We start from the raw sequence: 26,459 nt of genomic DNA on the forward strand, positions 1-26,459 counted from the left end.
CTAATGAAAGATGTGCTCAAGGAAACATACAGAACATTGTTGGGAGCTAAAAAAAAAAAGAAAAGACATACCCTTTGTGGATTGGCAGTGTTACTGTTGTTATTACATCCATTCTGTTAAAATGTATCCATAGATTTCACACAATTGCAATACAAACCCCAGATAGTTTTGTTGATAAAATTGACAAGCTGATTTTTAAATCTGTGTGGAAATGCAAAGGATCTAAAATAATTATGACATTTTGGAAATATATTATATATCTATATTTCCTGATTTCAAGACAGCATAAAACTATAGGAATCAGCACAGTATGGTTTTGGTGTACAGAACAGAGCACACAGATCAATAAAACAGAAAAGAGGATCCAGAAACTGTCAAATTGATGCTCAAGCAATATCCAGTCAAGGTTCCAGGTCAATTCAAAGAGGAAACAAAAGTCTTTTTAATAAACTGTCCTTAGAATAACTGAAAACTTGTGCAAGGCAAATAGAATCTCAACTTGTACCATACTCCATCCACAAAAACGAATTTTATGTGGATCACAGACTTAAATGTGAAAGCTAGAACCATAAATCTTCTAGAAGAAAATGCAAATATTTCTATAATGCTGATACAGGCAAATATTTTTATAGCTGGAAATCAAAAAGCACTAAACTAAACAAAGGAAAAAAAAGTGATAAATTGGATTTAATCAAACTTAAAATGTCTGCTAATCAAAAGACATTGTTAAGAAATGAATATAGAAGCCACAGGAGTGGGAAAAATTATTTGTCAAAAAATTTTTTTGTTTCAATCTTACGCTGGGGTGTGAGTTACACTGATATATATAACTGTCAAAACTCATCAACCTGAACACTCAAGAACTGTGCATTGCAGTGTTTGAATTATGAATCAATTAAAAAATAAAAATCTGTTAGTACAGGCCAAGATGAAAAGAAAGCTGGGGGAAATGAGGAAAAAATATAACAAAACTAAAACCTACCAGCAGAATTAAAATTCTGCCAAAAACTGAATTTATCTCACTGCTAATCAAGACCAGTGATACAGGAGCACCTGGGGGGTTCAGTCAGTTAAACGACCGACTCTTGATTTGGACTCAGGTCATGGTCTCAGGGTCGTGAGATCAAGCCCCACATCAGGCGTGGGGCTCTGCGTTCAGCTCAGAGTCTGCTTAAGATTCTCTCTCTCCCTCTGCCCCTCTCCCCACTGGCACTCATACACACGAGTTCTCTCTTCTCTCTCTCTCTCTTAAAAAAAATTATTTAAAAGAAAGATAGTGACAAAAAAGACAATTCTTGGAGAAAAAATATATTTGCAAGAAGGATCATCTGGAAATCAAATTAAGAAAAAAGATAAGCTAAGTTAGAAATCACAAAGATGATATATTTACAGAATTAAAAGACAGTAAGATATAAAGAACGACAAGCAGAAATTTATATTAATGCTTTTGAAATCCAGAAGAAATGGATAATTTCTAGAAACAAAACCAAATTGACTAAATAAAAGGATCACTTGAGTAGGTTAGTGAATATGATATAAACCAAATACCACCCCAAACTGTTTTGTGTTTACATGATTTTACAGGAATGTGTTCAAATATTCAAAACTGATCATTTTATATACTGCAAAGAAAGATGGAAAACTCCAAGAACCTTCCTAAGTTCAGCAAACTCTGATGCAAAAACCTGCCAAATGTAAAGAGAAGGCAACAGATCAATTATTTTTTATGAATGTACAAGCAAAACTTCAATAAAAAGTAAAACACAGCTAGACGAACACAACAGGATATTGAGAGAGAAACTCATTTTAAGTAAGGAGGACTCATCCCTGAACTGCAGGAGTTTTTTTAATTTAGTAAATCCAATTAAATAATATATATCATTGACAGGCAAAATAATAAAAACCATATGATGACCTCAGTGATGCCAAAGACTTACTTAATAGCCATTGCTGATTTAAAGATAAAAAGGTAAACCAAGAATAGGATATCACCTTGCCTTAGTAAGTAATATCATCTCAAACAGCAATCGAGGCCATTTGCAAATTTAAGTTCAAACTCAAGGGACGTTTCCATTAAAAACAGAAACAAGGAAAAAATGTGTGAAATTACCAGCATTATTTGATCTGATGGCTATACCCACTGAAATAAGGCAGAAATGGGAAAAACAAAACAAAACAAAAACAAGGACCTCCATTTGGTGCAGATCAGGGAATTAATTTCAGGGAGCAGTTTTTATAGGGATCCCAAGCATACTGAGATCACAAGAGACACCTACTCGGCTTTCTCTTCAATTTTCCTGGGTTCCTGAATAATAACCTGCTTATAATGACCTCACATGACCCCATTCTCAGCTTGTGCTGGAAGGGGATCCAGCTGCTGTCCTGCACTCATCTCTGCTGGCACCAAGTCAGCCCTGGACAAGCTGGATCCTCCTCTCCTCTGAAAACCAAGAGACCTGTGAGTGAACGTGGTGGTTCAAAAGTCACTAGCAATTGTCTCAAAACTCAGCAACTGCTGCATTGTCGAACAGATTTACCAAAGAATGTTTGGGAAGCATCCGGTTTATTTCCCCAACAACACTGAGAGGATGTCACCTCATCCAACTTGGAAAAGATTACACAGACATGAGAAAGCATGGTTACGGAGATAAAATCCAGTGATCACTGGAAAGCCTCGAAGTTGTGAAGAAGAAAAGATATATATGTACATATCTCTTGATATAAATATACCATATATCATATGTATATGTATACACAAACACACATATACAAATGAAATACAGAACATGGAAGAAAAAGATCGAGAAGGGACATCTATAAGGGGGAAATGTGAAGACCACAGCCCAGGATCTAACCTGCACATGAGGCTAGAAAGAAAGACTAACATCTATGGAGCAAAAAACAGAAAACAAAAGGGTCAAGAACAAATGTTTCCTAAGGAAAAAAAACTCCATCTAAACATGGAGTTTAGAATCCATTTTTTTTTTTTAATTTAAAGAAAAAAAAAAAAAAAAACATGGAGAGTGTGAATCACATCACAAGGAGCCAAATGGGAGAAGATATTTGTAAATCACATATCTGATAAGTGATTAATATCCAAAATATAAAAAGAACTCATGCAACTCAACAGCAAAAACTCAAACAATCCAATTTAAAAATGAGCCAAGGATCTTAATAGACATTTTTTTTTCAAACAAGACCTACAGATTGCCAACAAGTACATGAAAAGGTGCTCAACATCTCTAATTGTCAGGGGAATGCAAATCAAAACCACAGTGAGGCAGCACTTCACACCTGCTAGGATGGCCATTACCAACAAAATAACAAGCCTTGGTGAGGATGTGAAGCAAAGGAACCTTGATGCACAGTTAGTGGGGTTGTAAATAGTGCAGCCACTATGGAAAACAGCATGGAGTTTCCTCAAAAAAATTAAAATAGAGTTCCCCTATGATTCAGCAATCTCATGTCTGGGTATTTATCTGAAGAAAATAAAAACACTAACTTGAGGGATCCCTGGGTGGCGCAGCGGTTTGGCGCCTGCCTTTGGCCCAGGGCGCGATCCTGGAGACCCGGGATCGAATCCCATGTCGGGCTCCCGGTGCATGGAGCCTGCTTCTCCCTCTGCCTGTCTCTGCCTCTCTCTCTCTCACTGTGTGCCTATCATAAATAAAAAAAAAAAAAAAAAAAATTAAAAAAAAAAAAAAACACTGACTTGAAGAGATATGCACCCCCATGTTCACTGAAGCATTATGTACAACAGTCAAGACATGGAAACAACCCAAATGTCCATCCAGATGGATGAATGGGTAAAGAAAACGTGATGTGTGTGTGTGGATGGATGGATGGAGGAATGCACAGATTGACAGGTAGCTAGATAAATAGATAGACAGATAGATAAATTGACTGATCTATTGATCAATCTATCCAGATAACAGACTGGTAGTTGCCAAAAGTGGGGGATGGGGAACTGGGTGAAATAGGTGAAGGATATACACTTTCAGTTATAAAATAATTAAGGCATGAGGATACAATGTACAGCATGATGACTACAGTTAATAATACTGTATTATATAATTCAAAGTCTCTAAGAGAGTAGCTTTTTAAAAGTTCTGATCAGGGCAGCCCCGGTGGCGCAGCGGTTTGGCACCTCCTGCAGCCTGGGGTGTGATCCTGGGGACCCGGGATCGAGTCCCACATCGGGCTTCCTGCATGGAGCCTGCTTCTCCCTCTGCCTGTGTCTCTGCCTCTCTCTCTCTCTAAGTAAATAAATAAATCTTTAAAAAAAATACTTTAAAAAAATAAATAAATAAATAAAAGTTCTGATCATAAGAAAATAAAATTGTAACTATGTATGGTAAGGGATGTTAACTAGATCTATTGTGGTGATCATTTCACAACATATACAAATATTAAGTCATTATGTTGTATGTACAAAATTCATATAATGTATGTCAGATATATCTCAATTTTAAAAACCCATTGTAATTTAAAAAGACAAATGAAATAGTATGCATGGAAATGAGTAAAACACAAAATCACAGAATTAAGACTCAACGTAAAAATTCTGAAACGATAGGTTAAGGTTGTCCATAAAAAGGCTCTCGAATAATTTTTTTATGGATTTTATTTTATTTATTCATTAGAGGCACAGAGAGAGAGAGGCAGAGACACAGGCAGAGGGAGAAGCAGGCTCCCTGCGGGGAGCCCAATGTGGGACTTGATCCCAGGACCCCGGGATCATGACCCGAGTTGAAGGTGGACGCTCAACCACTGAGCCACCCATGTGGCCAGCTCTCAGAATAATTAAAAATTAAAACAGCATGGCATGTGTTGTGTAAAAGTTTCACACAGAAAGGGCAGGCGTGCACCAGACTGTGTTCCTCAAAGAAGTTGTGTAACAGTGAATGTCCTCCAGTGACCGTACTTAACAATAAATGTTACACAAACATGAGTGAAAACATTATGTGGCAAAAATCAACAGAAAGCAAAAGTATAATTCAAAAGCATTTAAAGAACATTTACGTTGATGAAAGATAAAATCTACCATGAGGGTAGACAGAGTATTGAAAATTAAAATACAAATTGTTGGAGGTAGGGACGCCTGGGTGGCTCAGTGGTTGAGCATCAACCTTTGGCTCAGGTCGTGATCCCGGGGTCCTGGGATCGAGTCCTACATGGGGCTCCCTGGGAGGAACCTGCTTCTCCCTCCGCCTGTGTCTCTGCCTCTCTCTGTGGCTCTCATGAACAAATAAATAAAATCTTTAAGGAAAAAAAAATTGGGGAGATAAACCAAGGAAGTAAGGTAACAGCAGTGGGAGATTTCAACACATCAAAGTAACTTAGATAAGATAACCAAAAATACAGGTGCAGGAGATACAGGTAATATAAAGATAACATCTCTATGCATATACAAAAGCTTTATACCCTAGAAGCAATACCTTCACAAAAGTGCATATTCTCAGTTACAAAGAAAATACTCCCAAATAGCAGATCATATTTACTTCCCACAGTGCAATAAAGAGAGAACACTTAAATGTAAACTTAAAATTCTAGTGACTTGGGTATCCAAAAAATCTGCCAAGAAGGAGTAGGAATGAAACTATATGATAAAAGATTGTAAAGCAAACAGAGAAACGATAAAACTACCAAGACACAGAGATGTTACTAAAGGTCTTCTCAGTGGCAAATTTCCTGTCTTAGTTGCCTTAATTATTAAAGAACAAAAAAGTTAAGATAAAACAAGCAATTTACTGACATTGCTGGAAATGGCAGCAAGTAAGCAAAAAAGGAAAAAACACACAGAAAAAGAAGACAAAACCCCAAACATCATAGAATTAAAACTAAAGAAAAGGAACAATGAGTCGCCGTAACAGTGAAAGCTCCCCCTCATCATTCTCTGGTCCACCATGCAGGCAGAGTGCTACACTGCAAAGCCCAGAGGGACCAAGCTAGTCCATCCAAAGGGGGCAGGCATGTGTGAGACAATAAGGAATGGTGGAGACTGTGGCATTTGCCCTGCCCAGAGGGGACAGCTATTCAAGTCCACCAAATTCTTGCAGTGAAGGATTTCAGGTCTAGTCTTGTTAAATTCTCCATGATTTTAAGAGGAGAGAGAAGTGCATATTTTTAATATGAGATTTTCTGCTCTATAAAATGATGTGTGAGCCCAATAAAACAGAGCTGTAAGCTGTATTTGGCTGGTAAGGCAGCAAGTATGCAACTTCCGATTTAGACTACTTACTTGGGCTCGAATCCACTTTGGTAATTTATATTTTCCAGAAAAATCTCCATTTCATATAGATGTTCAAATGTAATTTTACAAAATTATATCAAGTATTCTTTTTAAAATCTCCCGTATTTTTTCATTTCCAGTTTATTCCAATGGCAGCTCTATTTAATTCTTCATTAAATATGCTATATTTGTCAATTTATTGCATTTTTCCCCAAGAGTCAACTCTTGGAATTATTCATTAAGTTGAAAAGTTGTGAATTTTTAATTTTTAGACTCCAAGTGGGTGGGATACTTATTCAAGCTTTTATTAATTTCTGGTTTATTGCATTATAGCCAAAGGTTGTGCCTGTAATGTTTGTCTTCTGGAATCTAGCTAGGTTGTCCTGTGGTGTAATACATAACTAGGTTTTGTTAATGTTTCAGAACTACTCAAAAAAGGAGGATATTCTTCTATTTGGAGCACAAAATATGTATTACACAGACACACCTACACATACTCACATACACACACATTGAATTCATTCAAATTGTTACTTAGTTTTATCTACTTGATCAGTCTGAAAGGAATGTGTAAAATCTCCAGGACAATTGTTTCTGCCCCTATTTTTAGAATTTCTAAAAGTTTTTCCTGAGATAAAAAATTTTGCAATGAATGTAACATTCTAATAAAAAAGAAAAGAAAAAAAGCCCCAAGTCCTTAGATCATCATGAGTGTTGTTCAGCAAGTATTTCCAGTTCATTCCCTCTGGGCATGTAGTTGGATTCTACTTCCCAACACCCCTTGATGTTAGATACCACTGTAGGAGTTGCTTTAGCCAATGAGAAGGGGAACAGAAGTGACCAGAAACTTCAAGCATCACTATGTGGTCCACTGGGTTTCTTTCCCTTGCTACAGCTACCATGGAAACACAGACAGAAGCCTCTGCCAGGACTCCTGAGTGAAGATGACAAAGAGGAAACACCCAGCCCACACAATGGACATATTCCATTAGTGAGAACTTCTATTTTGTTCTCACATGAAGTCATTGATATTTGGGGAAATTATTTATCATTGCAGCATAGGGGCACCTGAGTGGCTCAGTGGTTGAGCATCTACCTTTGGCTCAGGTCCTGATCCCGGGTCCTGGGATCAAGTCCCACATCAGGCTCCCTGTGGGGAACCTGCTTCTCCCTCTGCCTATGTCTCTGCCTCTCTGTGTGTGTCTCTCATGAATTAATAAGCAAAATCTTTAAAAAAAATTATTATGGCAGCATAAATTAGCTTCTCCTTACTGAAACAGATTCTGCCCTCCCTCCCCCCAAAAAACAGGCAATCCACAAAAGGAAAAATCCAATCAACATATGGAAAATGCATCATCTCCCTTATGAGGTAAAAAAGAGCAAAATGAGCCACCATTTCTCATCAATCATATTAGCAATGACTTGTTAAATACTACTGGGTACTGGTCAGGGTGTTCTGAGACAGGCCCTCTCACATATTCCCTTTGGTAAACTTGCCTGAGAGAAATGTTATTCAGGTATGAAGGATTGTACGCAGGTTCTTATGCTCCACATAATACTCTTGTTCTAGGAATCCAGCCTGGTTCCTGTTTTCATGATACAATGTGTGGTACCAGGAGGAAACAACCTTCCTAAGTGATTTGCTTATCTCTATTCTTTAAGTAGAAGCACTAACCTTCTTGCCAGTGAAAAATGGGATACTGGTATCCTTCGCATGACTGGCATCATAATTAAATATTATCTGTGGTTTCTTTTGGATAAAACAATTATTGAAAGCAAGGTTCCTGAAGACCCATATAACTCCTATGTTTAACCTTTGCAGTAGCAATGATGACTACCAGGGCTGTGGGATGGATAGCTGCTTCTTAGTGCCCTGGAAAGAAAAAACAAGGGGTGCCTGGGTGGCTCAGTCAGTTAAATGTCTGCCCTCAGCTCAGGTAATGATCCTGGGGTCCTGGGATCAAGCCCCATGGTGGGCTCCCTGCTCAGAGGGAGGAGTCTGCTTCTCCCTCTCCCTCTGCGTACCCCCTCTCCACTCTCTTTCTCTATTCCTCATATAAATAAATAAAATCTTTTAAAAACAGAAAGAAAAAGAAAGAAAGAATGAACAAACAAGCTCAGGCCTTGAAACTCTCAGCTCTGGTCACAGTCAGAGAACAAGGGTGCTTCCAGGGTGATCCCCCCAAATAATCATTCACTTCATACAATGTAAGGAGGGCCCCAAGTTTATGTGGTCTGCAGAGTTATAAGCTGAGGTCACAGACTCCCCAGATCTCTGATGTAAGATTCAGGGCACTGATTGGAAAGGAGTGGGACCTATGACTTGGAATGGGGACCTCTGGGTGGATTCAGAAAACAGAATGGCCGAGTCTCCCTCTAGTCCTCTCTAGTATCTCCCTGAGGTCAGCCAAGACCAGCTTGAAGACCTGGAAGAAACAGCTGAGGCAGCTTCCTTGAAAGGGGTTGCCTATTTTCAAGATCTACTCCCACCACATTTTTCTGCCTTTATACCTATGATTATGATCAAATCAGCACACTCCAGGAGTTTCAAGTCTGCTGTGGGAGCATACAGAGAGGTGAGATGCTGCGGACTTCTATCAGTATAACCCCAGGGGACAGGTGTAGCCATGGACTCCAGGATGTTAAAACAAGGGAGAGAGAATATAACGTCGGCTGAGGAGGCTCTTACTGAAATGGGTACTCACACCAGAAATTGTTTTGATTACATTGGCTTGAGTACCTAGAAGTGATTCCAACAGTTCAAGTCTTAGCTGAAACTTGGATTTCAGTGGCCAGCTGTCAGTAAGATTAAGATGGTGGACTTTTCCTGGGTTAACAGAGAAGAAGGAATTGCTTAGGGAGATAGGAACATTGGAGTCAATTTTTCACAAACATCCACCACCACTATAGATCCCAAGAAGACCTATAGAGGATTCCCCTCAGAAAGCAACGAGAACCCCAAAGATACCATCTTCAATCACAGACTCTGTTCTAGGGTCAGGCGTGACTCATACAAGTGTAACCTGAGGAGCGGCTAGAGTTTATCACCCAGCCAAAGGTGACAGTTTGGAGCAATAATTGGCAACCAAAATATTCACATATAGGTTTACAATGCGTAGGTGATGTCATGACTCAAGTTGCTATGCGTTCTGTTCAGTCACTGCTTCAATGCCCTTTTGTCACCCTAAGAGGCCTATACCTACTAAAATCACAAAAAGAGTAATGTATCTACAAGACAGGTGATTAAGATCTTGGATTCAGGGCACCTGGGTGGCTCAGCGGTTGAGCATCTGCCCTAGGCTCAGGGCGTGATCCCAGGGTCCTGGGATGGAGTGCTACATTGGGCTCCCCCCAGGGAGCCTGGTTCTTCCTGTGCCTGCATCTCTGCCTTTCTCTGTGCCTCTCATGAATAAATAAATAAAATCCTTAAAAAAAAAAAAAAAAAGAAAAAAGATCTTGGATTCATAAGGCTCTTACTAGCAGCGTGTACTAGGCAAATAACTTGAAATCTCTGTAGTTCATTTTTCTCACCTACAAAATGAAAATCATATACCTAGTAGTGATGGCTGATATGAGGACAAAAAAGTTAATAAATAAAGTGCCTAGAACACTGTGAGGCCCATGGTGAGGACACTGCACGTGTTAGGGAGTATTACCGCTCTTCCGCGTTACTGGGGGCCTGGTGAACACTGCATAAGTGTTGGTCATTATTATTACCCCATTAACACTTAGCACAGCCAGATCATAGTAAACTCAACAATAATCCACTAACGGAGTGAAATATACAATAGTTTTATGCTTATTTATGCTTATTCACAAATGCAAATCGTTTGGACAGACCCCTGTAGCCGACCTCCCGCGGGCTTGGGCTTGGTGAATTTCAAATCCCTGCAGGCTGAGCTTCTGGGAGGACACGAGTATGGGGCTGCGCTCCAGGAACATGGCTGGGTTGGCTTCCTCTTTCTCAAAGTGTGCCCTAGACGAGCACTCCGCAAAACTTCCTGAGTCTCTGAACCACCTAGGGCATTCACCTCTTACTCAGATCTTCTTGCTCAGACAAATATGCACAGGCTTGAGGATTTCTCTGGAGCTTTAGGTTTTTCTTTCAGCCAGAGGTCCCCCGGTTACATGGGTGACCGCACCTCTGCCCATAACTTGATGAGACTGTTAGGGGCTGCAGGCTGCTGCGCCCCGCCCTGCGCTTTCTGAGTCTTCGGTCTGTTCCATTTGTTTATTTAAACAGGCCCTCCTGGTGTCTTTTGATGTGCGCCAGGTTTGAGACCCTCCGCTTTTCCTAAAAAGCCCCAACTGCTTCCACCTCGCACCAGGAGGTACCACTTCATGCAGCCTGTGGGCAAGCATCTCCCCATACCCAGAAAAGGAGGGCGCATTCCTGCTCCCCAAATAGACCCACGCCAGTCCCGGACGCGTCTGAATGTGAGGTAGGAATGAGCGCACGTCCGAATCAAGCTCGTGCTTTCTGTCTTCTAGGAGCTCAGGAAGGCCAACAGGGAGGTCCCGATCATGACGACTCAGCAAAGGCTATGCCTGTAACAGACACGAGGCCGGGACAGGGAAGACATGGACGTGCAGGCCCACAGCAGGGCGCGGCTCGCTCTCCCGGGGGACCCGGCCACGATTTTGTGCTCTGCGATCCGGGGGCCTGTCTCAAAGTGAAACCAAAAGTGAATCTTGCCAACCATGGAAATCAGCAAATTCACACACAGTGGCCACCAAGTAAATCCTTTTAAAATCAAACTAAACGGAGTCAAATTCACTATCCAGAGAAGGGCTTAAAAACAAACCACAAACCTGTTAAGACACAGGACGTCCTTTGGAAATGGCACATTTGCTGGAATTTCACGAGATTCTGCACCTTTGAGGGGCAGAAAGAAATCCAAGGAGGAAGAAGGCAAGGTCTGCCTTTGTTTCAAAGAGGGACTCCTGGTGGGTAAGTGGGAGCCCGAGGGAAGCTTGCAGGGAGGGAGGCTGGCAATAGCACTTGCCAGGGGGGCCCTAGCAAAGGCCACAAGCTGCTGAGAATGTCTCCTGGTTTCACTGTTTCGGGAAACTATTTGCAAAGCTAGCTGGATTCATTCCAGATGGCCCCAGTGGTGTGGTTGGGGAAACTATTAGAAGTTGGAAAACAGCCAAAAATAGCCATTGGGTCTTGAAGATACCTGGTGAAGGAGGCTGGACGCTCCGAGGGGCGCCCCAGAGCTGCCATGGGAAACACGTAGGTGAGGGGAGGCCCCAGGAAGGCCACGGGGGCCACAGTCCTTTGCGAGCAGCCTTTCTCATCCTGCTTCTACAAAAGATGTCAGCTTCACAGACACTTTTTTTGGCTATTTTGTTAATTCTTCCCACGATGGGACATAACCAGTACTGAGATGCTCCGGAATAAAGTCCACTCCCCACAAGCCTGATGGACAGGGCTGCAGGCTTCCAGATTCTGGGCTGAGGGAGAGATCCTGGCAAACAGCACCCAGGAAAGGTGAATCCTGACTCCCAACTGGTGTTAGGGCAAAATTCACCTGAGCGGCAGAGGCCGGAAAAGGGGAGAAGAACCCCAAGCACCAGCGGGTGTGCAATTGAGTTAAAAGTTACAAGAGAGAACTTTTGCAGTCAAGAGATGATGAGGAAGCAACAGGCATAGGGCACACGTTCTGGTTTTCTGTTTATTTAACTGGAAGCAGATCTGCCCATAGAGTGCACATGCGTGTGTGCACACACACGCACAGAGTCCCAGCACTCAAGGCAAACTGGCCACAGGCCAACAGAGCCATCCCAGACCCTCCAGCTGCCTCCCATTGTGTCCTCTGGAAAACCAGCTCTACACACAGACTGCAACTGTCTGGCTCCTGCGGGCTCCATGTCCAGGAAATCCCGCCGAGCTCCCTAATCCAGGGAGGTTACTATTACATGCTCAGCCGGCCAGGCACCCCACTCCCAAGGAACCACCTAATGAAAGCCTCATGTGTCAACTTTGGTTGCACAGACACACGCAGGCTATTCCAGCTGGGCCTCATGCCGAAGATATGACCTCACCGTCGGGCAAACCAATAGGGACCCCAGAAAGAGCAGATCGGTGTGTGGGCCAGACCTGCTCCTAATCACAGCCAGCTGGGATGGATGGAGGCACCACCACCTCTCCCGCTGCCCCTGGACACCAGGGTCTGTGGGCCCGGAGGCACCGTCATCTTACAGCTAAGAATCCCAAGCTCCAGCCCAAACACCCCATTTTAGGGGCAGTACTCCCCTAAAATTTCTGCCATTCCACAAGTTTCATGCTGAAGAATAGCTTAATTCAGTAAGGCCAAATCTCTGTGGAGAACTCCCAGCTACAGAAGCTAGAAAGGAAGGATATAATTAGGACTTTTTTTTTTTAACAGAAGCTCAAAAGATCCATTAAGAGAAAGACACTGAGACACAGTCCATCCGTATCTGGGATGCAGTACCCTAGAAATCCCACTTACCAGCATCATTGACAGAACTCTGAAAAGACACACACTTTAGCCCCAGACTGGGCGTCTCTCACTTAGCAATTTTTACACTTTGGCAATTAATAAACCAACTGGGTAGGCAATTCCTTCTACCTACATTGCAGCTGTCTTCACGCGTTCGGTATTAAATCTTCTGTAGACAACAAAGCCAAACCTCAAAGAAGCTGCACTTCAAAAGTAAAGAAATGTGTTTTCACCTGATGGCATCACCATCAGGTGAAGCAGCCAATGACCTCAACTTTTTTTTTTTTTTTTTTAAACTGGAGCTTTTTGTTAAAGGAACTATGAGAAGTTGTCTACAAGAAAATTGCCAAGTCCTTTTAAGTTCTGCTAAGTTCTGCCTTTGGCATGGGTAGCTGAGTATGATAAGTTGTAAATAAGTTGGTGGAACTTGGAAGCTCTTAAACTGAATCCTATATGGATGAAGCTTTGCCTGGGTCCTGCTGGGTCCCTTGGACACACAAGATCCCCAAGACCTCAGGGATTCAGGGAAGATGTGCAACAACATAAAAACTCCCTGTGAGCTGAAGTCCAATGAGTAAATACACAAAGCACTAGGTTTGACCTTAATGAAGACCCTTCGATTTCATAGGAATAACTCACACACAAAGGACTGACTCGTTTTCATTAAATGTTGCTAATTCTATTTGCTTGTAGTCCATTTGACTAGATTTTGTCATAGGAGTTGTGGGCAGAGAATCAAAAGCACAGAATCTTTGTCCCATAAACGGAAGTATAGATTAAGATTTCTATTCTTTTAAGGAGGAAACTTTTTCTGGAAATGTGTCTCAGAAATGATGATGGGGGTCAATGGAAAACAGATTTTGCTACACGATATGTGCTTTGCTCCAGCTTTTCAGAAATATCTAAAGCAAGCAGCTAAATATAAAGCAAGGTCAAATCAGGCCTGCAAAGACACACCAGTGAGTCACAATCAATCAGTGGTAAAGACAAGGCTGGGGCTGAACACCCCTGATGAAGCATCTCTTTCCTGAACCAGAAAATAAATGCCCACAGCTGCACTTGGTGGTTGATGCTGGAGTTCATTCACCATATGGTCACCCTTGTTATCATCCTTCCAGCAATTCCAGCAAGATAACAGGAGAAAGCTGTGTCTTCCAATCAGCTGCAGGCCAAGCAAACATCTCCCTACCATGGTCTCTCCTCCAAGGGACTTCCTGACCCTATGCCCTGCTTCCTGTTTTTCACTTGTATACTTCATGCTCTACCTGAAAGTCCTAATGCCCACCACTCTGGACCCCTTAGGCCTGGGATCAAGCTGCTCTTTGGAGGGAGAGAGGGTGTGTTGAAAAAAACAAAAATAAGGGTTTTTTTTTTTCTTGGATCTTCAGCCAGGGCAAAATCTAAATGTCAGGAGGGTCACAGCTGATTTGGAGCAGCCTCAAGGTTTTGGAGCAGGAAAGAATCTGAAAGAGGTAATGTGTCACTTTCTAGAATTTTTAAAACACAGTGAAACCCTCTTCCCCAGCAAGGTTGTATACAGAAACCCAGTAAGTAAATCACAGAGCGGAGAAGCTGTTATTATACCCATACAATGGCATATGATTCGGCCATAAAAAAAACAAAGTACAAATACATGCTGGAATAGGGATAAATCTTGCAAACATTATGCTGAGTAAAAGCAGCCAGTCACAAAGGACGACACAGCATAGGATTCCATTGATATGAAATGTCCAGAGAGACAGATAGTAGATTAGTGGTCGCCTAGGGCTGGGGGGTACAGAGATGAGAGGGGGCAGCTCAAAGGTAGAGTTTCTTTTTGAAGTGGTGACAGTGCTCTAAAATTGATTATGGTGTTGGGTCCCCAAATCTGTGAATACACTAAAAGCCGATGAATCACACAGTTTAAATGGGTGAGTTTTAGGGGATGTGGATTCTACCTCTGTGAAGCTATTTTAAAGGTAGGGAGGGCAGGTGGAAAGATCTGTCCTGGCTGTTCCGCCGGTCAGCCCTCCTTCCTCACCCTCCTCCCTTGGCGGCCTCAGAACCATCCCTGCAGGCCCCTGGGACTGCATGGAGTGTTGTTTGAAAAACCCCGAGCCAGCCCTCATATGTAAACCAACACATGAAACCAAGCTTTTGGGGTCCAAGTGCAAGACCTTTCAAAACCAAGGTCTCGCCAATGAGCCTGGCTCATCTCAGGGGGCACGCCGTGTACCCCGAGCTCACCGTCCATGTCCAGGCGCTGCATGATGATGGCCAGCTCCACCTCGCTCGGCATGTACCCCAAAGAGCGCATGGCCATTCCCAGCTCCTGCTTGGAGATGAAGCCATTCCCGTCTCGGTCCAGAACCCGAAAGGCCTCTCGAATCTCTAGGGGAAAGCAAAGAAAGTCCGGTGGTCACATGGCTTGGTCTTTTGCATTGAATTTATTGGTGATCCTATATTGAACACTCCTCACTGCTTTACAAATACTAATAGGTCAAAACCCTTTAAGCAGATAAAAGAGTGGCCACAAGAGGAACAAAAGGAAAGAAAGGGGGAGGAAAGGGAAAAAAGGCAGAGCAAAGAGCAAAATGAGAAATAAGGAAAGGAAGGGAAAGGAAAAAAGAAAACCACCCCTGAGCATCCTAAAACAGCACGGTCAGCGCACAATTTGACAGTGGTCCCAGCGGAGACCCAGGTTCGCCGAGGACACTTCCTGAGCAGGAGCAAGCAGGTTTCAGCTGTGAGGACAGAGCTGCCCCTTGGGCCCTTCGTCCACCGGAAAGGAGAACACAGTCCCCCTCCGCAGACTCGTATCTCAGCTCCCTGCTGCTGTTGGAGCTGCGCAGAAGGCTTTTTTAACCTAGTAGGAAGATAGGAGTTACGTATCCTGCTGTTTTTATTTCATCCTCTAATTTACAGCTGTTTTGCGGCTATAAACAACCTCAGATCGATAAGAGTGTCATAAAAGCTCAAAAGGCATCTTTAATCACATTCCAGGCCGGCAGTGGATTTGACTCTGCTATCAATAAGGCCATTCCACTCGGCAGGGGATCACCCATCCTCTGACCTCAACCTGGCTTGTTCTGCATTCTCCCTCCAGAGCCCCCGAGGCCCGTCAGTTCTAGGTTGGCCGAGCATTTCCTAACACATCACACGGCCACAAGACATGGCGTGGGGAATTCGAGATCAGAGTCTGAAGATGACAGGTTCATCAATGCTATCTGAGCACCAGATGTGGCTAGCTTTGACTTTTCATCAATAAACCCGGTGCAAGCTCGGGTTGCCAACATTCATCATGCTACTCAACAAGTATTGACTGTATGTACCTGAGGAGCAAAGAGTAATTCTCTCAGAGAACCAACAACAATCCGTTGGGCCTCACAGTTCTCCTCCAGAGCCCTACATTCCAGTTGGGAAGGAAGGACAGGAACTCTGGAAACTCACACAAGACACTGGCCCTAACCCATTTACCTACTGCTTCTCGAAATATCTATGTCCCAGTAAATACCTTAAACCACTCCCTGACCCAAACAAGCTTTGTCCCTTCCCATTTGATTTCCTGGGGCTGCTGTGACAAATCACTGCAAACGTTGTAACTTAAAACAACAGAAATGTATTCTCTCACAATCTGGAAGCAAAAGTACGAAATCAGGGTCACTGGCCCAAAATCAAGGTGGGGACAGAGCTGTGCTCTCCTAGGGCAAGAATCTGTCCCTTGCCTCTTCCAGCTTTGGTGGCTGCCGGCATTTCGTGGCTTGTGGCCAGGTCATGCCAGTCTCTGCCTTTGTGGCCACATCGCCTTTTCCTCCTTTGTCTGTGATCTTCCTCCCACTTATAAGGACACTTGTGATGGCATTTAGGACCCACCCAGATAATCCTAGATAAGTTCTCCATCTCAGGACTCTCAACATAATACCTGCAAAAGCCTTTTTTTTTTTTTCCCCAAGGAAATATTTACAGTTTCCAAGAATGAGGACCTGATATTTCTGGGGCCCCCCAGTTTTCAGACTGCTGCAGTATCCCATCCAGGGCTCCCACCCAAAACACCTTGCCTTCCTTTACCTGCCTGAATCCTGTCATCCTTCAAGGCTGAGAGTTAGGGACTGTGCAGTCCACAAAAAATGTCTTTGCCCACCCTGGCCAATGTTCTCTCCCTTTCTGCTACAGTTTGGTGGGTCATTCATTCCTTTCACAGGACATCAGCCTGTCCCATCTAAAGATAACGATGATTTGGTGCAGAAATCACAGTCTTTCTTCATCGGCTTCGTTCCTGTTTTTACTCCCACCCACACTCTGAAGGATGGGTTTGAGTAAGGATCACATATTAGTAGCAAATTTGCTATCAATACTAATTTTGCACGCTGCATGCTTTCTGAGACTAAGTGTGGGCTCCAGCAGACAGAAGACCAGCCTGTGAGCCGGGACCCTAGGCTCCTGGCCAGGCGCATTAGCTAATTAGGTCCACGGCCAAACCCTGAGGCCTCGGATTGTTCATGTGTAAAATGAGCTGGGTTGGCCACGAGGATCCCTACAGTCCTTCCAGACTTTTTCTGGGGATCTGTGGACATTGTTAAAGTGTTTAAGAGAAGAACAGGAAGCCTGTGTTCTCTTTCATACCCTATTAATCTACTGTTCAAACACCCCTCTTTTTTCCATTGAGGATAAAGAAAAAAATTTCAGTCTGGTCCAAATTCTGAATCAAGGGGTTTGTCTGCACTTTCAGGCTTTTCTCACCAATGAAACATGCCCAACACTCCCTAAGGCGGCCATATGTTTTCCTACCAAGTCCCAGGTGGCCCGGAAAGAACTTAGAGCCACTGCTCTGCTTGAGGTGAGGGCACACAGCCCTCGAGGACAGTGGGGTGGAGACCACAGCCTCCATGACCGGAACCCAGATGCCAAGGGCAGGAGGATGCAGATGCAGGGTCCCCTCAGGTGGGAGTCAGCCCACAAGGAAGTCAGTCTGGCCCTGCCCTGAACCGGGACAGGCTTCTCCCTCCGCCTCCATCTCCCCATCTGAAAAATGGGTGGGGTTAGATCTCCTCCTAGCCTCTATAATAGGAGTTTACTTCGGATCTAGCACATACCATGCAACAGGAGAAAATGTCAGCTGATGACGGGGCCCAACCTGGAGTCAAAGAGGCCAGGGTCCCAGGTGGACCATCCGGATGGTCAGCTGCATGCTGAGCTCCGCCCCTTAGTCTCCTTTCCAGAGGCACATTTCAGCTCCCCATCCCTCTGACTCAATCCTGAGCTCCCCAGCTGTTACGATCACTCTGACTGGGCGATCCCTTTCTGTCGACATGGTGACAGGCTCATTCCTGTGATCCCCCTGCATGCCCTAGATCCACAAATGAACAAGCCTGTGTCCTTACAGTGGATACTCCAGACGCCTGATCAAGGATCTTCGTGAACTTGGACTGTATGGGCATGCCCCCCGGCTCCCACCTCACTACCTGGGCTACTCCGAGGTCACCTCACCCTTGGGCTGCTGGAAGCAGATGGAGACCATCCCGAAACTGCCCTGCCGTGAAGGTACGTGCTCCATTAAGGCTTCAAACCCCCATGGTTTGCTGTCTGCGGTAAGTAGTCAGGCCGGCCCTGCTCAAGCCCAAGACAGCACAGCACAGGTACAGATCAACTCAGAGTTCTGTTTTCTGTGGCCCCAGGTAAGTGAGACAAAGCTGTACTTCCCTGTTTGCCCAGAATTTCTGCTCCTGGCTCCCAGGTAGAGTGTGTACGTGTGTGTGCACATGCACATGCAAACAGAAGCAGACAAAGCCCCCTAATTTCATTTTCTTTCAAAATAACAGATAGAAGGGATGCCTGGGTGGCTCAGTGGTTGAGCATCCGCCTTTGGCTCAGGGCGTGATTCCGGGGTCCTGGGGGTCAAGTCCCGCATCAGGCTTCTTGCAAGAAGCCTGCTTCTCCCTCTGCCTGTGTCCCTGCCTCTCTGTGTCTCTCATGAATAAATAAATAAAATCTTTAAAAAAAAAAAAAAAAAAAGGCAAAATAACAGATAGGAGGGGAAAAAAAAAAAAGAAAAAAACACTAGAAATCCATAATAGGAGCCTCTGGGGATTTAATTTTTCCAGGGTAGGGAAGCCCAGGCAAATAAGAAGCTTATTAGAAGGAAATGGGTCTTGCAGCCGGAGACATGTGATGTGTGGCTCATTTTATTTTTATTTTTAATAGCAGAACAGGGTGTGAGAAATATGCCCATAAAAACAGCGGAGAGACGGAAGCAGGCCGGATCCCCCTGCCTATGGCTATAGGCAGCCTGCTGGCAAGACGGAGGGGCCCTGGCCCCTCTCCACGTCCTTGGGAAGTGGCGACCACAGATCAAGTTTTAGGAACAACCCAGTAATGTGGTGTGCTTTTCACTGGAATTTATTCTCTCTCTGGGCTACAGTCCCCAGTGCTTCAGGGTTACATAAGCATGCTGTGCTTTTGGTCTTTAAGTCAATTTCATGCTCAGATCGGGCACCAGCAAGGCGGTTCCGTCACCTCCAAGATTCCTCTGCAGGCTGCAGAAGGGGCAATGGCGATGGTGATGAGAGCCTGCCTAACTGCCATTTTGTGGAGCATGAAAGGAAGCATCGTGAGGCACACCTTCTGACAACAGGAGTCTGCACTCTGCATACGGAATCTCCCAGAACCAAAGTCTGCATTCCCACAGGGGTTTGTGGAGCATGAAAGGAAGCATCGTGAGGCACACCTTCTGACAACAGGAGTCTGCACTCTGCATATGGAATCTCCCAGAACCAAAGTCTGCATTCCCACAGGGGTCTGCACCTCTCCTCCCTGATGTTCTGGAGCCAAGCAAGGCCTGGACTAGAAATCAAAATGCTCTAGGTTCCCAGGAGATCAACTTGTCACTACACCAGCACGTGTGTTTTCTTAAAACTATCAAAGCCACCACCGGTACCACCTGCATCCCCAACACAGCACCTCCTAAGTTCCATGACACTCCCTGGGGATATCGTCAGTTTGGCTGAGAACAGTGCCTCTCAGAGGCAGGGCTCTCATATAGAACAGGCTTGTCGGGCAGGCCGCTCAGTAAAGGGCGCATCAGATGAAAACCAGACACCAGACATCAGCCAGAGTCAATATTCTTTGCCTAATGTTCTGGCCTTAAAGAATAGGCTGAAACTCACAGTGCTAATTTGCAAACTCCAATTGGTAATGAGGAACAACAGCCTTTCCTATCTCAACCCCATTAGATGCGGAATCTGTTTAGTCTCTAAAGAGATGTGTCTTTAGGAAGAATGTGGGTTCTAAGCACAAGAAGCAATGACTCTATTAACGACCAAGATGTGTTCTGTTGATACATGTCTTTGAGAAATGGCGGAACTGGAGACATGCAGTTCAGCAAGGCAATTATTGAATACCAACAGAAGTGCACCAGAAAATACAAGATAAGAACCTCCAGATTTTTATTTAGAAGAATTAAGAGGACAGGGACCAAGTCAATGACCAAAGAGATCTAGAAGGACCTCTGCCTTCTCTGTGAAAGACGAATCTTTCGAGATGATTCATATGGCCATTCATTCAATGAAGAGTTGCTGTTCACTTCCTGTATGCCATATGCTGTGCTAGAACAGTTAGGTAGCAAAAGAAACTTTCCAAGCTATGAGAAACTTATATTCCAGTCTGACAAACAGAGAGGTGACAGGATATTCATACCAGAGAATGACAAGAGCAATAATACAAATCTACACAAAACTCAAAGGATGTCCTTCCATTATGAGAGAGACAACTCTGTGAAAGTTGACACCATAATCTCCTGACAGGAAGAGATGAGGGGAAAAAGTGCACCAGGGCAAGACTGTAAAGGGCCTTGGGAGCCGAGCTTTACTCTGCACACTACTGGTTGGCAAGTGATGGCCAGTGGCCAAATCTGGCCCACCACCTGCTTTGAAAATAAAGTTTTTTTGGAATGCATCCATGCTTACTCATCTACACACTGTCTGTGACTCTTGTCTACTGTCTACTGCTTTGGTACTATATGAATAAAATTGAGAAGTTGTGACAGCGATGGTTTGGCCTACAAAGCCTGAAATAGTCATACTTCAGCCTTTTATAGTTAGTTTGTAAACCCCTGCTGTAGGCCATAGGGAGCCCTCAGTGGTTATAAATTAAGAAAGAAAGAGAAGAGCTTTGCGCAGTGGCAGTATCGTAGCCAATGAGGTTTATCCGAGGCGCGATTATTGCTAATTGAAAGAAAGAAAGAGAAGAAAGAAGGAAGGAAGGAAGAAAGAAAGGAAAGAAAGAAAGAAAGAAAGAAAGAAAGAAAGAAAGAAAGAAAGAAAGAAAGAAAGAAAGAAAGAAAGAAAGAAAATGAAAGAGAAAGAACGAAAGAAAGAAAAAAGAAACCAGATTGATTTTTTTTTTAAAGATTTTATTTATTTATTGAGAGAGAGAGAGAGAACACAAGCAGGAGGAGGAGCAGAGGGAGAGGGACAAGCAGACTCTGTACTGGGCATGGAATGTGACGCCGGGCTCAATCCCATAACACTGAGATTATGACCTCAGACGAAATCAGGAGTTAGGCGTTTAACCGACTGAGCTACCCAGGTGCCCCCGGATCAGACTGCTTTTTAAATTGAGGGTTCTAGCATCTGGTTGGCTAAGAGGTGAAAAGCAGAGCCCTCACCTGGAGGCCTCACCGGAGAGTCTATGAGAAGATGAGGAGTCTGAGCTCAGCAACATGGAGCTGCTGGCAGGGGCCATGTGACTTTTCTTTTTCTTTCAGAGAGGGAAGGGAAGGGGCATTCTGACCACAGAGCATACAGGGCACTGAGAGACACCAGGCAGCCAGATGTGGTGAGCATTTGGAAATAAGGGACTACCTATTGCTGACAGGAATGCTAAGTATACAATCAAAATGGAAAATGGGAACAGAATGACCATAATTGCATATAAAATGCTGGTTTAATCCCAGTGTGAGCTTTAGTGTGAGCGAGCTCCAATTTAATTCTACTCAATCAGTCTGCAAATACAACTAATTGGTTTCAATAATTAGGGAACGCAGGGGTGAGGGCTCCAAGGGCCAGGGGGACGGGGCCCCAAGGAGGATCTTTGTGTGGGGGGAGGAGGGATCAGAAGCGTCCCTGCATTGAATAACACTGACTGGGGGACAGCCACCTAGATGGGGCAGGGTGGGGCTCAGCACTGCTCTGTTAATGCACTTTATGGAGCTGGATTTTTCTTGGCACTGTCTTCAGGGGGCTAAAGGAGCCTCACGGCCAGGTTATTTGCTGTGTGAACCCTGACTGCATCCATCTCAACAAGTGCTCTTTCATTATGCTCCTTCCATAGACTTAGACAGTAATGAACGCTATAGTGGAACACAGGAGAGCCCCAGGATGAGGGGTCCCAGCCCTAGAGGCATTTCTGTATTTCTCTGTTCATTTATCTGTGTAAGTGGAATCATGGTTCACAAAGGAGGCGTAAAGGATGTAAGTATAAAGGATACTTGAGAAAAAAAGACGATCTCTCCCAGGAGATAGGAGAGAGAAGTTGAAACAGAAACACCTAGAAATATACAGGAAGGAGACGTGTTGCCTACTGAATTGTTAGGATTTCAAATCCATGTCTTGCAAGCTTGTTTAGGCAAAGTTTGTTGTTTGAATTTGTTTTGAGTAACTTATTTTGATGAAATTGTTTTGAAGTTGGATATAGGGACCTTCTTCCTCCAACTCTTATACCTGAAGTCGAGAGGACTGTTGCATCCTTGACACCATGGTAATGGCAATGGTGTCCATCACGCGGTGGACTTTTCCATTTTAAAAATCAAGAGGTGTGACCAGTACCTTGAGAGGACTTGGTCTGGGTGAGGCTACCCTTTGCTGCATCTAAGCGACTCTCCAAAGATCTTGAGACACTTGCTCCTGCCATTGCCAACCTACTCTTGCTTGGTGGTGGTGTTTAAACCATGTAACAGTCTCAGGAAGAGAAGGGACATCTGTTTCTGCCTTGGCAAGTCTTCCCCTCATAGGCAGTGGTACAAGCCATGTAACAGTCCCTGGAATAATAAGCTTCAGAGCAGCCTGCCTTACCTGCCAACACACATACCGTCACCTGCTAGCTACATGCCCCAGCAGTGAAACACCTAAGCTGGCACCTGATATCCAACTCTTAGTTAGAAGGCTGACTCTACTGAGAACCAACTCATAGAAGGGTACACCTCCAATTAAATTTGAACTTTATTTCTTTCATCTCCCTCTTTGCCTGAATGATTGCATAATCAATCTGTTACTAGCTTGAAGTATGCTATCTCTTCATTGGCTTATTAGGAGACATTACCCTGTGTGCTATTAGCTTATAAAATATTATTTTTATTATTATTATTATTATTATTATTCCCACAGTGAACCTGGTTAAATAAATTACTGACAAAAGCAATCTCAGTCTTGAGCATAACTTGTCCCAAACAAAGCAAGGTGAGCCTTAGGAGAACCTGGAAGGAGGCTGAGAATTGTAGTCAATGCGACAAAGAGGGTTTTCCAGCAAAGGCACAGCATGGGCAAGGGGGCATAAGGGATGCATTCTTTGGGTCCAGGTTCCTGGTTACAGGCAAGGCCCCCTGTCGGGAGGCACTTGCAAAAGGACAGATATGGCTGGCGGTAGTCACCATCCTCCCAGGCAGCATAATTGTCTCTGTGATCTAAGGTTAGCATCCAGAGTGGAGTAGGGCTCCTGTATGTTCCCTGGCGCCAGACCTACCCTGAGTCACTGGTAACCCTGGGAGCAGAAAAGGGGCAGTGTTGAAAAACTTTGAAGACTCAACACTGAAAGCTGGTGGGCCAGTGAGGGGCTGCTCATACTGGATATCTCAGGCCTTTTTCATTACCTCATGGCCCAAAGGCACCTCGAATTTAAAAGCAAAGCCAACTGCTTCCCTCTCCAGCATTCAGAAAGAAAAGTATCTTAGTAACTAACTTACTAGGTGGTGAGATTAGACAAAGACTTAGGATCCCAGGACAGGAAAAATAATCATTTCTTTCCTAAAATTGGGTAGCACCAGGCAGCCATAAAGTTGGGGGCATTTCTAAGGGTTAAGGGCAAGGACAGAGCCCCCAAATTTTACACCTGGGCAGATAAAGCTGAACTGATGTTAGGATGCCCGGTTGCTTAGTGGATGGGTAATTCCCCAACAGTACAAGAACAAAGCAGATTAGACCAGCTGCTAACAATGAAAGGCCATCCCAGCCAGGGGCACCCCATGTGGGACAGAATGTTCCAGGCAGGGTTGGAAGGAAAATCATTAAATTAGATGTGAGTATGTATGAGAGTGAGAATGGCTGGAGGGTCTTCAGACAAAAAGACAGGCTGATGAGTGGAGAGAGAGGGAGGGAAGTGTTCTGTCTCGAGGGGTTCTGCACCTGGCCTCTGGGGTCCAAACACCAGAGCTGGACCTGCCCAGGAAGGCAACATTTTGCAGGTTACACATTAATGTATGCTTATGAAAAATGCCCCCAAAATGGCAACATTTTGCAGGTTACACATTAATGTATGCTTATGAAAAATGCCCCCAAAATGTATAAAGAAAAGAAATAATATAATTCTCCAGTCAGCAATCACCATGGTTAACATGTTAGGAAAAAAAAAAAAAAACAGTATTAGGGCATTTTATTCCAAACTCTTTAGATACAAATATTCTTTTTTTTTTTTAATTTTTATTTATTTATGATAGTCACAGAGAGAGAGAGAGAGAGGCAGAGACACAGGCAGAGGGAGAAGCAGGCTCCATGCACCGGGAGCCCGACGTGGGATTCGATCCTGGGTCTCCAGGATCGCGCCCTGGGCCAAAGGCAGGCGCCAAACCGCTGCGCCACCCAGGGATCCCAGATACAAATATTCTTAATTAAATTTGGATTCTGCACTCTCTATAGCTTTATATATACTTTTTCCATTTAGCATACAATCATTTTGATCTTCTGTGTTATTAGTCTTTAAAAAATCATTTCTGGGGGCACCTGGGTGGCTCAGTGGTTGAGTGTCTGTCTGCCTTTGGCTCAGGGCGTCCTGGAGCCCCAGCATCAAGTCCCACATTGGGCTTCCTACATGGAGCCTGCTTCTCCCTCTGCTTATGTCTCTGCCTCTCTCTCTCTGTGTCGCTCATGAATAAATAAAAATAAAATAAAAAATAAAACATCATTTCTGATGGCTACATCATGTTCCATAATATGCCTATAGCCCAACTGAGTCCCCCAAACTCCTAGTCTGGGACATTTAGATCACTTCCACTTTTAAGCAACACTGCCACAGTAGTCTTTGTAGGGAAATTTGCATGTGTTTTGATGATCCCTCCCTTAAGATAATATCCCAGAATGGAAATCCTAGGTCAAAGGGCAGAAACATTTTTTTTTGGGGGGGGGATGAAACATTTTAATCTGATGGCAGCCCATAATACTGTACAGGGAGCACTCCCAGTTCCAAGAGGTCTCCTCCAGGTTATAAGGAAGTTCTCAAAAATAACTGAATTTGCAAGAGCCTGGCCCCTTGCTCATGGGAGGGAGAGGGAATGGAACGGGCAAACCACTGAGGTCTGCTCCCTCATCACTTGTCACTCATAAATCCAGTTCTGAGCACAGCTCTTGTAATCCACCAGCTCTTCAGGCTGGAACAAGCCAATCTCCTTCTCCGCCCTCTCCACAGAATCGCTGCCATGGATAATCTTTCTGCCAATTTGGATGCAAAAGTCCCCACAGATGGTCCCAGGTTTGGAGTCCGCAGGGTCGGTCTCCCCGAGCATCACTCGGCCTGTCTTCACCACATTCAGGCCCTCCCACACTATGGCAACCACAGGCCCTGACTGCATGTACTTCACCAGGCCGGCAAAGAATGGAAGGTCCTTCAGGTCAATATAGTGCTCTTTAAGAAGGTCTTCAGAAGCCTGAATTAATTTCATGGCAATGAGGCAGGATACCTTTTGCTTGAAACGCTTCATGATCTCTCCCACGAGGTTGCACTGGACTCCATCAGGCTTGATGGCAATGAAGGTGCATTCACTGCTGGTCATGGTCCTTTCCAGCTGCTACCGCCGCAACTCCTTCTGGTGCCGCCCGGGCAGGAACATTTTTAAGGCCCTTCATACATATTGCCAAGTTGCCCACCAGTATCCATTTCTACTCATGACACTTGTGACACCAACTGGCAGGGGGCGGTCTGGGTTGGGGACCGGGGGTGGGGGGTCCCACACCAACTAAGTCTCCAACTCCTTGGATACCAAGCCAGTGTCCAGTGATTTCATCCACTTTTGGCACTAGCTACTCACAGTTAGTGCAGACCCCATGGGTTAGGTCCCACAAAACTCTCCTCACCTCAGACACCAGCTGCCAGTCCATCCGCCCATTCTCTGCCTGTCTGGCTATAAAGTCTGGGGTTCCTCCAAACCCACCATGGATTTGATAATTTGCTAGCATGCCTCACAGAACTCAGGAAAGCTCTTCCCTTACAATTACTGGTTTATTTTAAGGGATCCAACTCAGGAACAGTCACATGGAAGAGATGCCCAAGACAAGGTACAGAAGGGGTGCAGGGGGCGTGAAGTGTCCATACCCTTTCTGGGCACAACCCTCCCAGCACCTCCATGTGTTCACCAGCCCCAGAGCTCTCTGGACATTGTCCTCTACGGTTGTTATGGCGGTTCCATGACGTGAGCATGGCTGAGTACATCACTGGCCACTGATAACAGAACTCAATCTCTAGCCCTCTCCTCTCCCCGGAAGTTGGGGTGGGGCTAAAAGCTCCACCCTCTAATAATACTT

At 44.4% G+C, this 26,459-nt stretch overlaps 1 protein-coding gene and 2 pseudogenes across 15 annotated transcripts in view; 1 reads left to right on the forward strand and 2 right to left on the reverse strand.

The window, feature by feature from the left end:
• Positions 1 to 26,459, reverse strand: part of CALN1 (calneuron 1) — a 529,301-nt gene that overhangs the window by 236,920 nt on the left and 265,922 nt on the right. For all 15 annotated transcript variants that reach the window (XM_072837564.1, XM_072837563.1, XM_072837571.1 and 12 more), the window contains one exon: positions 14,926 to 15,069. In XM_072837564.1, the coding sequence (XP_072693665.1) occupies positions 14,926 to 15,069 (144 nt within the window). The remainder of the gene's footprint in view (positions 1 to 14,925; positions 15,070 to 26,459) is intronic.
• Positions 20,841 to 20,909, forward strand: LOC140639264 (U4 spliceosomal RNA; annotated as a pseudogene).
• Positions 25,138 to 25,711, reverse strand: LOC140637699 (nucleoside diphosphate kinase A pseudogene; annotated as a pseudogene).

This window comes from Canis lupus, chromosome 8, assembly GCF_048164855.1.
Source record: "Canis lupus baileyi chromosome 8, mCanLup2.hap1, whole genome shotgun sequence".
NCBI classification, from domain to species: Eukaryota; Metazoa; Chordata; class Mammalia; order Carnivora; family Canidae; genus Canis; species Canis lupus.